This window comes from Cajanus cajan, chromosome 10 (genome assembly GCF_000230855.2).
Source record: "Cajanus cajan strain Asha chromosome 10, NIPB_CcT2T_4, whole genome shotgun sequence".
NCBI lineage: Eukaryota > Viridiplantae > Streptophyta > Magnoliopsida > Fabales > Fabaceae > Cajanus > Cajanus cajan.
Genome location: NC_138526.1, coordinates 20,705,016 through 20,719,064, shown reverse-complemented (window position 1 = coordinate 20,719,064; position 14,049 = coordinate 20,705,016). Strand labels below are relative to the sequence as shown.

At 33.3% G+C, this 14,049-nt stretch overlaps 1 protein-coding gene and 1 long non-coding RNA gene across 3 annotated transcripts in view; both read left to right on the top strand.

The window, feature by feature from the left end:
• The first annotated feature begins 2,708 nt into the window (after positions 1-2,708).
• Positions 2,709-4,941, top strand: LOC145952634 (uncharacterized). Its single transcript, XR_014430117.1, has 3 exons — positions 2,709-3,510; positions 4,101-4,315; positions 4,856-4,941. It is a non-coding gene; the product is annotated as an uncharacterized LOC145952634 (long non-coding RNA).
• Positions 4,942-6,747: 1,806 nt separating this feature from the next.
• LOC109797339 (187-kDa microtubule-associated protein AIR9) overlaps positions 6,748-14,049 on the top strand; it is a 31,810-nt gene continuing 24,508 nt past the window's right edge. The window contains exons 1-5 of one of the 2 annotated variants that reach the window (XM_083065436.1): positions 6,748-7,325; positions 7,600-7,948; positions 8,045-8,159; positions 8,824-8,944; positions 10,694-10,875. In XM_083065436.1, the coding sequence (XP_082921562.1) occupies positions 8,114-8,159; positions 8,824-8,944; positions 10,694-10,875 (349 nt within the window). In that variant the 5' untranslated portion in view covers positions 6,748-7,325; positions 7,600-7,948; positions 8,045-8,113. Of the gene's footprint in view, positions 7,326-7,599; positions 7,949-8,044; positions 8,160-8,180; positions 8,945-10,693; positions 10,876-14,049 lie in introns of those variants that run through there. The other variant, XM_083065435.1, reaches the window with a different exon arrangement.

Here is a 14,049-nt window from a genome sequence, read left to right as displayed (position 1 = left end):
TGTTTTGATGCTGTTCTGTGGTCCCCAAAAATGTGGTTGGGTGTTGTGCATATTGAATAGAGGTTGCGTTTTGTGTGGTCCCAAACAATGGGTTCGTGGCAATAATGAAAAAATGTTATCCCATTGGTTTTATGTTGTTGTGTGGCCCCGAAAAATGTTGTTGTGTGGCCCCGAAAAATGTTGTTGTGTGTTGTGCGCCCCACTGAGTTGTAGATTGTTGACCCACGTATAGATGGGCCAGTGACAATCACAGCCGTGATTTACAATCACACCTGTGATTCCCTCTCTTATCCGTCAGTTAAAAATTCATAAGTTGAACCCGTCAGAATCACAGCCGTGATTTAAAATCACACCCGTGATTCCCTCTGTTAGTATTATATTTTAAAATTTCATAAGTTGAAGCCGTGAGAATCACGACCGTGATTTACAATCACACCCGTGATTCCCTTTGTTATCCGTCAGTGCAAAATTCATAAGTTGAAGCCGTGAGAATCACGGCCGTGATTTACAATCACACCCGTGATTCCCTTTGTTATCCGTCAGTGAAAAATTGGTATGCTTTGAAGTTGATATTTGCTGCACCGATGATTGTACTCTTAAAATTTAACTGTTAAATTTAAACTTAAGCCAATGCTTCAATACTATCATTACTAATTCTTGATAATTACATTGCAATTAAACCAACATTACAAAAATATCCAACAACAACATCCCAAAAGTTGTCTTTAAATACAAAACACCATAATTCACTACTTCAAATAAAACACCCTTCCAAATTGAACCAAATTGTTACAAATAACATACATTAAAACCAAATTCAACAACAACAAAAAAACAACAACAATTATCAACAACTTCATCCACCATCTTATTGACTTCAGAGAACTCTGGAGATTGTTCATCTTTCTCCTTTGCCTAGCAATCAACAAATCCCTTTCATCCACATATTCCTCTAAAGACCACTTGAAAAAGTTGCATCCTTGTTCTTCAGCATCACCAAACTACAGAATTTTTAAACCAAAGTAACAAAACCCCAAAATTAGCAATTAGGGCAAAATTAATTTAATTAATTTACATAACATACCTTGTAATTTGGACAACCCCAGAATTTTTTACCAGCATTTACAGCTGTCATTGTTGTTCGCAACATAGCAACCTCCCCACAATAGCAATAGGGAACAAAAAACCTACTACCATGACTTTCAGACCCACTTGAATTCGTGGAGTTCATTGGGCGTGAGTTCGAAGACATCCGGGACATTTGCGTTGTTGAACAGTAAACCCTAACTGTGGTAATCCTGCAAATGACAAGATGGGAACAACACAAACGTATTTGTCAAGAAGAAGAAGAAGAACAAAAAACAAGAGAAGAAGAACAAGAAGAGGAACTGGAGTGAATAATAACAACCTTCAGCTGAGAATAACGAAACTCATCCACAAAAATATAAAGAAGAAGAAAAGAAGAAGGAATCCACGTGACAATGGTCAATCCACGTAGGCATCCACGTGCCCATGCTTAATCCACGTCTGCATCCAACTAGCCGCCATGTCAGCGGGACTTAACCCGTTTAAATCATTTGGACGAAAATTCCAAATTGGAACGATTTTAATTATTGGGGATTAAATTGAAACAAAAAATTAAAGTGGGACCAAATTGAAACTATTAAATATTATAACGGACGAAAAGAGGTTTTTAACCTTTAATTTTAATTTTTTAAAAATCAATAACAAGAAAAATAAAAATAAAAAAATGAAAGAAGATTTAAAGTTATGCACACTTTCTCTCGGTCTCGCGCACTAATTCCTAGCTATTGACGGAGCCTCTCTCTCTCCCTCGACTCAGACACTCTACCGCCTCATTCTCGCCGGCAATTTTCTCTGCTCCGCCGCCCGACTCTTCCCGCGATCACTTTAACCACAGCCGCCGGTTCGTTTCTCATTCTCTCTGTCTCTGTCTCTGTCTATTCAATTTCTTCAATTTTCCCGCACCGCATGATCTATTCTCGATTCCCGTATGCATTTCCGTAGCGAATTGGAAAAGCATTTTTCGTTGTTCTTTTCGCAATCCATACGTCAATGATTCGAATCCCACATTCAGGGTTATTCAATTCTTTAGCCTTTATCATTTCTTGCTATAAAACAATGGAGCTTTAACAGTGAATCGAAACTCGCGATTTGTTTTTGCTTTTGTTTCGTTTTTTCTTTCAATCTTTATAATCTCGTGTTTTCCTAGTTATATGAAACTGTTTGTAATCCATTTTTACTCGTACTGGATTGCTGAACTTGCTCTCGTGTTTTCAATCTTTCAATGTTTATAACTGGAAGAAAAGGCCAATCGATTTTCACGGTGGATGAACAGGACATATACTGGTGGCTGTGCTAAAGAAAACTATTCTGGGTGGAAGAAGTTGGCCATTTGCTCCTGTGTTATTACTATTATTATTAGTCACTGTTGTTTTATTAAAGAAGGATTTTCTTTTTATTACCAAAGGAAGACACAAAATACATTGGGGAACGTAACATATTCTACTAAAATTTAAATTTAAGACTACATATCAACCATAGAAGATAGAACATGGAAGATCTAGTGAACAATCTAGACCATTTATACATCATTTGCCAAATTTATCCCAAAATCAGCCAACACCAAAGAGAAGCCACAAACTCACCATACGTAACCCCATTACAAACTAAACACCCAAGGTATGCCTTTGAAGATATTGGCATTACTTTATAAATGCATGTATATTATAATGATCAGTGGTTGGGTTGTAGAGCGTGCTAAATGTCAGCATTCAGCAACATCAAGAAGAAAGTTACTGGCCTTAGAATGCAAAATGCTATAAAAGAAATGAGCAGCAATTCCATACTACATCTGCTTAAATGCGCACGAGAAGAAAGAACTTGTGAATCATGCATATTTTCAACATGTCATTTGTATTATTCCTACTAACTACTAGGTATCACTATCAGTTTGAGTCTATAGTTATTTGGATAACTGCAAATAAACGATTGGCATTTCCATGGTCTTAAGCGTGTCTAGCCCTAGGGATGATTGCAGAGTGTATGGCCTGATGTTACTGAAGTAATTTTCATGTCTTTGATAACATTCATATTGAACAGTAATTTTTGTGGATGCAGATTGGTGAAATGTATAAAGGTACTTTGATGTACTGTTACAAAAAAGTAATTGCAAATGTTTTTATTCGATAGCATATTTGTTGGTTGATACTATAGATTATAGGCAAAGGGAGCAAAAAAAGCATTTGGAATGATTTGCTTTGGCCCAGCAGTCATCTAGGCTCCAGCGTTTACTTACTCTCCTCGATAGTATCCTCCATATCTTCCTTATCTTTACATTTATTTGACCTATTATTTAAGTTTTTCTGCATTTTCTTTAACAAAACTTTTAAAGCTGGGTCAACCCAAGCAACAAGGTTGACTGCTGCTCGTCAGATAGGGGAAATTGCAAAATCACACCCTCAAGACTTGACCAGTCTTCTTAAGAAGGTATCAAATTTGCTAAAGTTCTATTCACACTGTTTTGTTGTAATATGCTTAGTTTATATCATATTTATGCACTGTCTTCATTGTATGTCAATTATATTGGTTATGAACTCATGCTCTTTCATCTGTTTATATGATCTCTCTGATTAATTGTTTTTGTTGGTGTATGATTTTATGGTTAAATGTTGAGATAATACCACTTCTTGGCCTGCCCCTAATAGTTAAAGCTTTTGGAATAATTTCTTAACATGTTTATATAGCCTCTTTAATACAGTAAACAATCTTCAAGAGCTTAATGCTTGCTTGTTGTTCCTTTTTTTCTTCTTCTTATAATAATATTATCTAAAATAAAATTTCAGCACAAGCAGATGACTGCCTACTCTTATAATAAGGGCATGTTAGAGTTGATCTGCATCTATGAACTTGATCTTGATTAAATTTAATTTCAACAAGGTTTTTTGAAAGTTTATACAAGATAAATATTAAATACTAATGGTTGTTTCTTTTATCTTTCATCTCTTATTTTATATGTTGATAATGTGTCAAATATTTGTCCAATTGATTTTAACATCATGTTTTCATGTGATGCTTAGGTTTCTCAATATCTGCGCAGTAAAAATTGGGATACAAGAGTAGCAGCTGCTCATGCAATTGGGTCAATTGCTGAGAATGTTAAGCACATAAGTTTTACCGAACTTTTTGCTTCTGTTGTTTCAAAAATTTCTGAGAATGGGATATCTTTTAGCATTGAGGATCTGTGTGCATGGCCTTATTTACAATCAAAAATTACAGGAAGCTCGTTTAGAAGGTTGTACAATAAATTGTTCTTTGACGTTTTTTTTTTTTGCATAAAAAATACATTTCTATTAAGAGAAAAAAAAAGAAGGTACACTAGGGGGCCGAATCCTACACAATTGAAAATAGAAAAAAGATAGAAAACATAAAACTAACTGGAAGTGCATCACTAGGCTTCCAAATCCTTTGCATATAAAAACCGGAAATCTCTTGAAACAGCAATGGGCGAATACTGAAGAGAAGCATAAGCAAAATCAAATGAAACAGATTTAAGAGCAAAGGGACACCTTTTTAGAAGTTTCGGCTTTATACTTCAATCTGTTTTGCCAAAGAGTTGTTTAAACTAAACAGTGAACACTGCTGTAGAGTTCTACACCATTGTTTTTACCCAATCCTTTTTACTGATCCACAAAAAAATGCTCCAAAGTTAAATGCATCTAGAGAGTATTATGAACTGATAAAATATATTTTAATATTGTTTGAAAATAGTTTTCCCCTTATTTTATTACATTGAATATATTTTTTGAAAGATATTTACTTTGTCCCTTGACAGCTTTGATATGAACAAGGTACTTGAATTTGGAGCATTATTAGCATCAGGAGGACAGGTAAAATAATTTCATGTTACGAACTATGTCTTATATTTTATTTTTGTGGGTTAACATACTCTCTATGCACAGGCACACACATGGATATTTTACCACTTGATGCTGATATGTTGAGATTGTAAATTTGTAATATAGTATTCACTATCAAAATGCCATATTAATTGCTTTCCTAAACATGCACAACTTTATAATGCTAAATCTGTTTCTTCCATCTTATAATTAATATAGATAGATCTTAGAATTTGGATGTAGAGCTTAACTCTACCCTACAAAACAAGTCTATAAGGTGAGGATTTTCCAAGATTTATAAGCTCTATTTAAGTTATAACTCTAGTCAATGTTGGAGTAAACACTACCCTTGAGGCTGCAATTAAGGCAACCCCAAAGAGGCTGCAACTAAGGCAGGCTAGGGGTGACTGCAATTGCTTTCTAACACCAGACTTGGTTGTGTTCTAGATTCTCCATTAAATAATTGAGCTCCAAATGACAGCATATTTTGTACAATACCAAAGAGTTACATCTCCCCTATTTCTGTCAATTTTTTTTACCGATTAATTTGATTTGATTATATTAGAATTATCTGTTCCAGGATACTATATGGATCAGGAAATAAGAAATAACTTTTAATTGCCAATCAAGTTCCCATAAAGCCTATGATTGGATTTCTTCTATTTTTTTTTTATTTCCTTGAGGTTTTCTCGTTTGATTGCATGTGCAGCTATGTCATAGACATTTTATAAAATATCTTGTTTGATTTCAGGAATATGATATTAGAAATGATAATATAAACTAAATTGTATATTTAATATAAAAGAATATGAAAGTCTAATACTCTTATCTCTCAAAAGAGAGTAAAATAGTTTATATATTTTAACATAAAAGGGGAGAGTGGTGTAATACTTTTATCTCTCATGTGAAAATAATGTAATTTACTCTATATTTTAACATTTTTCTTATTAATGTATATTTTAAAGATGTAATAAGAAAAAATAACTGCTCATTTTGTTAATAATAATGATCTTTTTTAATTGAAGAGTATTTTATAGTCCATGTTATGTGACTTAATGATCACCAGTTCTAGAGCTATTATATATGCCGTGGTGGCATTTTCAGGTGTGTTGATCACTGGATCCTGTCCAGTAGGAGAGAAATACACAAAGTAAGGGTTAGTGTTAAATTTTTTTATCAACTATTTTATGTTAGTGTATCTCTCTTGTTAGAAAATTCCTATGTCAGAGAGGATAAACACAAATAATGTTATTGTTTTTCTTTTTTTGAGGTTTTGGTCTCTTTGGTATATCTAAAAGTCTAAAACTGTGAGAAGAAAAATAAATCCTAAATTAAAGGTGATCTTATAAAAAATTTAACCACAACCAAAATTAATTGGTTTTATAACAATTGGTTAATTAAAAACTATTACAAAAAATTAAATTTTATTTTTTAAAGTTAAAATTCTGTTATATATACTTTTTGATCGGTCGAATATGATTGGGTACAATTTTTATAACTGGTTAATTTTAGTTAAGATTCTCGATTAGTATTTTGTTAGGTAAGAGTGCCTTTAACTTGTGAAAGAAGTACCCTTTTACGGGTTCAAAGGGTGAAATCATTTTTTTTTAGAAAATCAAAATTTTAAAATGCAGAACAATTTCAAGGATATACGTTTTGTTGAAACTAGTAAACACTGAATACAAGAAAGTTTTATCACTAATGCAACGGGACTATGAATTTGGTCTAACATGTCATGCTTTTCCTTTATTTTTATAATTTTTAAAATATATTTTTATATTATTTTTTCTTTTAATTAATACTTTTGTTTTATCTTAATCAATTATAATATATATCCTCATATTACTTTTTTCCTCATAATTAGGTATTATAAATAGGAAGAAGAAGAATGGATGATGAAAAAAATTAAATTAAAACACTCATCGGTCTATAATGGAATTACAGTAATTATATTGTCTAAAAGTCTTAATATTGGTTTTGAGTTCATTAAGGAAGAGTAATAGGATTTTTGCTGTTTTCTTTGTATTATCATGTATTTTTAAGTATAAAATATTTTTTTTATCATGTTTATTTTATTTTAGCCGGTAGTTAACCCAATCTATTGTGGAAACCAATTATTCAGAATATTTGATAAATTGGATTATATAGTCTGACCAGTCAAACACATTGAAACTCTCTTGTAAACACAAGAGAACCAAAGATATTCAAAACAAAAAGAGGGAAGAAATTGCCACAATCCATTCCCTCCACAGAGAGAGAAAGAAAGAGAGTGAGTTAGAACACCGTCTTCACCTTCAGCTTTCTTGATTCTTCGAAACCACACTTCGATCCGAAATCCCAACCTAAGATAACGTGCCTCGATGGAGCTTCTTTCTCGTTGATCCCTTTCCAATCCCATAGTTTCTGGTAGGCGTAATCTTTTCGTTTTTCTCTTTTACTTTCTTTTTCACAATTTTGGAACTTCTTTATTTTCTTTACTCTCTAGTTTGGACGCAGGCCTTTTCATGAACCATTTTTTTTCTTAATTTCATTTTTCTTGTTTGTTACTTGTATCTGTTTTGGTTGTGCTATTTTTCTTTTTGTGTTTATGCGAAACGCGATTTCGAATTTTTTGATCGGTTGGAGTTTTGAGAACAAGAAGACTGAGGCGCTGTGTTAACGGTTTAGTGTGTTGTTGAAGCAATAGAGAATTGTGGTTTATTGGCTGCCCAATTGATATCTGAAATCACGCATCTCTCTCTTGATCTCGGCATTAGAGATGGTTGGGAGTTCAGTCGCCCTGAGCAAGCTGCAGATTCAACTTTCCATTTTTTAGTTGAGAAATGGAAGGATTGTATTCCTCCGGGTTTTTTTCTCAAAGAAGCCTTCATAGATAAACCTGTGGAAGAGGATGTGTGTCATTGTCATTTCACAATTGTTCATATGACGGTGCAGCTAGTACAGACCCACCATTAGTTTTAAAATATCAATGGTTTTGTGGTGATATATCACTTTCTAATTTTGTCCCCATTGCAGATGCTACCAACGAGGTAATGAGTTGATTACATCATCATCACTGATTAGTATATTTGTTTTTGTATATTTGTGCATGTTATTTGTGTTCATGATATTTATATGATTTTTAGATTTACTGGCCAAAGCATGGTGACATTGGAAAAGTTTTGAAAGTGGAATGCACTCCCACTTTAGGAGAAATGGATTATCCTCCTATATTTGCCATCTCTTACCGTGTTTCACGAGGTAGGCTTCTTCATATTCCTGGCTGCTTATTGTTGTTTGAAACTGAATCATGCATATTCTTTTTATGTTATTATTTGTATGTATTTTCCAAATATGTTTTGAAGCATCCTTGTTGACTTTAAGATCTAGCATTCACTACCAGAGTATAGCCAAATGTATATCTATACAATAAAACTTGTTCTTTCTTGTGTCTACACATTCATCTTAACACACCCATTTTTGCTACTTTCACCTTTTACTTGTATTGTCCCTTTAAAACCCAACATTCACTACCATAGAGTACGGACAAATGTATAGCTATACAATGCAACTTGCCTTTGAGCGTAGTAGCCTACTAGCTAATAATAGGCACTTTGCAATCACAAATAATCCCCCATGCCTTTCTCCATTTTATACATTTTGTTTGTATTGATTGTGTGATATCCTAATTAATATCCCCTTCATTAAATGCAAAGAAAATATGGCCTGTCTAATTTTCTATGCTGTATACACTGTTCGAAGTTCATTGAATTATTGTTGATTGGTCTGTCTTTCTTATTTACTGGCCAGAGAACAAGGAACTGTCTAATTTCTGGTTTTCATGTCAATGTCCTGTTCTTTTAATAATCTCTTAATATGTTCATTCTTCATGCATCATTAATAATTTTTCATTCTACTTCTCCAGGGAATGGAATCCCGAAGGTTGTAGACCTTGAAGTGCATGGGGAACTGATAGAAGGAAGTATCATCAGGGGTTGTGCTAAGGTTGCATGGTGTGGTGGAACACCAGGAAAAGATGTTGCTAGGTGAGATGACATTCCGTGTATTTTGTATGTGTCTGTTTGTATATCATATGTATAGCATTAGACTATGTACAAAATATTTTTTGTTATAAAAATGGTGTGATGCAGCTATTCCATTAGTCTTGTTTTGTTTCTTGTTTTAGTTGGTTACGGAGAAAGTGGAACAGCAGCCCTGTGGTCATCGTTGGGGGCAGATTATGATTTTAGTAGCTACTTTGTTAACATTAAATAACATGGCCCTAGTTTTATAAGTGGAATTTAAGATACAACCAGTGTTATCAGTGCCATGTAATTACTTTTACCAAATATTAACCTGCTTCATCTAGTTAATAGCTAATTCATTACATTGATGCAGCATACTTCTACTTTCTCAATGAACAAATTTAATTTTTATTTCCCAAGATTCCTTTACCATAATTAATCTCAGATGGCAGTATAGAGCACAGAAAACCTTACTGTAACTAGATAGAAAATCTTGGGAGTGGCTTATATCAAACATTTGAAAATACTTTTTTAAAAAGTATTAAAAACCCACAAAATTAATTATCTGAATAGGTATGCAATATTTTACCATAAGCAAATGAATAATAAATTTTTTGAATGCTAATAATCAAAAGACAAAAAAATCATTTGTATTAGTTAACATGTAAGAAACTTTAAGTACTTTTGAAGAGCTAGTTTAAAAGCATTGCCAAATAAGTAGGTAAAAGAAATTATCACTATGGGCAGTGATGTCTTTCCATTTTTGAATTAGTTATCCACTTAGATACTAACAGGTTTTGTTAATATAGTGTAGATATATGTAGGAAAATATTCTCTTAGGAAAGTATTCTCTTATTGAATAATCCACAATAATAGTGGGGTACTACTTAAACATAAAAGGCTGATTCCTTAATCTTAGGAAGCAAGAATCCCATGAATCATTCAAGGAAAGATTACAAAAAAGGAAAAAATCCCATGAATTCGGGATTAACTAATTCTATCTTTAATCCTAGGATTTTATCTTCCTAATTTATTCTGAATCATTAAATCCTAACATTCCTAATTTTTTCGCAAATAGATTTTATTTTGGGTCACAATGTTATAGGTGTGAAATGTCTACCAATTTTATCAATGATTAATCTTTGTTAGAGAAATTGGTTAGCTACCTTTAGTGGGGTCTCTCAATCTAACCATATATTTTTTCATTCACAAGTCTTGGACCTAAGACTTTGCTTAATCGATCCAAGCCCAAATAATTTAATTTGGATATCATGAGATTGAGTACTGTATTTATCTAAATTATACTTATGGGTATCCTCTAAACTCTATGAGAGACATTGTTTAAAATTGGAACATCCATAACATGGTGGGTGTAGCTCTTTGAACAGGTTACATATACAAGATTCAAATCCAAGACTTTGCTCAAGAGGAATAAAAACACTTATGCACATGAAAATTAATAGATAACATGAAAGTTAATTTTTATTACTGCTTCCATACGATGCATGTGTCTAAAATTCATTCCAGTTTCTTGTAATTTAGAAGAGTGTGGGGCATCAAGGATCATACTATTGACCATGTCAGTAAAGTCTATCCCATGTCAATGACTAATTCTCCTGAATGTTGAAGCTGATGGGTGATTGCCTTTGTATCTAACAATGTAACAATTATTAGGGTGGTTCTTTTTTATGACCATGAGAATGCTAGTTGCTAACTAAAAAATGTTTCTAATAAGCGCTGATTATATGCATCACATTAACATCATTTCAGGTTTTCTTCATCAGAAGATGGGGACAATCTTTCTTATGATCCATTACCTAATCAGAGTTCTTGCTCCTATAAGGTGCGGCTAGAGGATATTGGTCATCATTTGAAATGTGAGTGTATCGTAACTGATGTGTTTGGAAGGTCAGGTGAGGCAGTATGCATTGACACAACACATGTATTACCAGGTAACTACTTTGATTACTTGAGCATTCTTTGTTTACAATTTTATTCCTCTTTGCTTCTGTCCCTCATGTCGGTTAAAATTGATTGTGTTGGTATGATGATTATTTTAGTCGACAAATGATGGAAGAGGAGGTATACGATCTTTTAATGCCTTATCCTGATGTCGATAAATTGAGATTATTGTTATTAGATGCATTTTGTATTGATCATGAGAACATATAGGGCATGAAAGCCCTATATATTTGCTTCTGTCCCTCATCTCGGTTAAAATTGATTATGTTGATATGATGATTATTTTAGTCGACAAATGATGGAAGAGAAGGTATACGATCTTTTTATTCATTTCCCTAATGTCGAAAAATTGAGACAATTGTTATTAGATACATTTTGTATTGATCATGAGAACATATAAAGCATGAAAACCCTATATATTTGCTTCTGTCCCTTATCTCGGTTAAAATTGATTATGTTGGTATGATGATTATTTTAGTCGACAAATGATGGAAGAGGAGGTATACGATCTTTCTATACCTTACCCTGATGTCGAAAAATTGAGACGGCGGTTATTAGATACATTTTGTATTGATCATGAGAAAATATAGGGCATGAAAGCCCTATATATTTGCTTCTGTCCCTCATCTCGGTTAAAATTGATTGTGTTGTAATGATGATTATTTTAGTCGACAAATGATAGAAGAGGAGGTATACGATCTTTTTATACCTTACCCTGATGTCGAAAAATTGAGACGGTGGTTATTAGATACATTTATTGATCATGAGAAAATATAGGGCATAAAAGCCCTATATATTTGCTTCTGTCCCTCATCTCGGTTAAAATTGATTGTGTTGTAATGATGATTATTTTAGTCGACAAATGATGGAAGAGGAGGTATACGATCTTTTTATGCCTTATCCTGATGTCGATAAATTGAGACTGTTGTTATTAGATGCATTTTGTATTGATCATGAGAACATATAGGGCATGAAAGCCCTATATATTTGCTTCTATCCCTCATCTCGGTTAAAATTGATTGTGTTGGTAAGATGATTGTTTTAGTCGACAAATGATGAAAGAGGAGGTATACGATCTTTTTATATCTTATCCTGATGTCGAAAAATTGAGACGGTAGTTATTAAATACATTTTGTATTGATCATGAGAACATATAGGGAATGAAAACCCTATATATTTGTTTCTGTCCCTCATCTCGGTTAAAATTGATTGTGTTGGTATGATGATTATTTTAGTCGACAAATGATGGAAGAGGAGGTATACGATCTTTTTATGCCTTACCCTGATGTCGACAAATTCAGACGGTGGTTACCATAGCTTTTGATCCTGATTAGTTAGTAAACAAGAGTTCCAAAGCCTTTTGTTTACTAATAGGTGCGTTTAGGATAGTTTTTATTTAACTTAGTTTCTTTTACAAGTTGAGTTTAAATCTTCTTGTTCGACCATGAGTCGTCATTCTCATTCACATAGTGGTAGTGATTCAAGTCCTCCCCGAAGTATTTCACATGTTACGAAGGAACATAAATCACTAAAATTATGGAGAAAGTAAGGGACCTTAGCTAAAGAAAAAGTCAAAATTGAAAGGGATGCTCAACTTACTATAATTGAGGAAAAACTTATATTGGTTAAACAAAAAGAAAAATTGAGTGAAAAAAATAAAGAGTAAATAAAAGAGTAATATAGCAAGAAATTTATCAACCTCCCCCTAGAAGAATTTCTAGTAAACATAAATCAAAAGAAGTTTGTCTGGGTGTCTATTTGTGTGTGTTCGTGAGTCTGTGTGTGTGTCTATGTGTGGTGTGCTTGTCTGTGTCTTTGTGTGTGTATGTCTGGATGTATGTGCATTTGTGTGTCTGGGTTTTTGTGTTTTTGTGTGTGTATTTATGTTTGGTTGTGTTTGCTAGTGTGTTTGTCTGTGTTTCTCTGTGTTTATGTGTGTGTATGTTTGTGTCTTTGTCTATGTCTATTTGCATGTGTGTTTTTGTCTGTGTATGTGTGTGAATGTATGTTTGTGTTTATTTGTGAGTGGCTTTTTATTTGTGTTTATTTGTATGCGTGTATGTTTGTGTCTTTGTATATGTTTTGTGTGTTTGTGAGTTTGTGTCTGTGTGTTTTTACGTGTTTGGATGTATGTGCATTTGTGTGTGTATGTCTGGGTGTTTGTGTTTGTGTGTGTGTTTCTCTATGTTTCTGTGTGTGTATCTTTGTCTGTCTTTTCGTGTGTCTATGTCCATGTGTAATTGTGTATGTGTGTCTTTGTGTGTGTGCATGTGTTTGTGTGTTTGTTTGTCTGTTGGTTTGTGTGGCTTTGCGTTTGTGTTTATTTGTATATGTATGTATGTGTGTTTGTGTTTTTGTCTATGTTTGTGTGTGTTTGTGAGTTTGTGTATATCTTTGTGTGTTTATGTAGGTTTTTTTTTGTGTATGTGTGTTTGTGTGTTTTTATGTGTGTGTGTATTTGTTTGTGTTTGAGTTTGTGTGTGTGAGTATGTTTATGTCTATGTTTATGTTTGTGTTTTTGTGTGTGGTTGGGTTTGGGTGTGTATGTGTTTGTGCTTGTGTGTGGTTGGATTTTGGTGTCTCTATGTATGTGTTTGTGCTTGTGTGTGGTTGGGTTTAGGTGTCTCTATTTATGTGTTTTTGTTTTTTTTGTGTTTGTGTCTGTGAGTGTCTTTTTGTGTATGTGTTTGCATTGAGGTGTTTGGATGTCTTTGTGTGTATGTGTGCATACGTGTGTTTGTTAGTGTGAGTTTGTGTATTTGTCACTCTGTGTGTATGAGTTTGTGTGTGTTTGTTAGTGTGTGCCTGTGTTTATGTGTGTCTATGTGTGTTTGCATGTGTTTCTTTAACTGTGTGTGCATGTATGTATGTGCGTCTTAGTGTATTTGTTTGTGTGTGTTTGTCTTTGTGTCTCTTTATTTGTGGTCGTGTTTATCTTTATGTGTCATTCCATGTGTTTCTGTTTCTAAGTGTGTGAGTGTCTAGGTGTCTTTCTGTCTTTAAGTGTGTTTGCGTGTGTTTGTGTGTCTATATATGTGTGTGAGTTCATAGGTTTTTGTCCATGTGAGTCTTTGGATTTGTGTGTTTGTGTTTGTGCTTATGTGTATGTCCATCTAATCATATGTGTCTGTCTGTTGGTGTTTTTTTATTTTTGTATGTTTTTG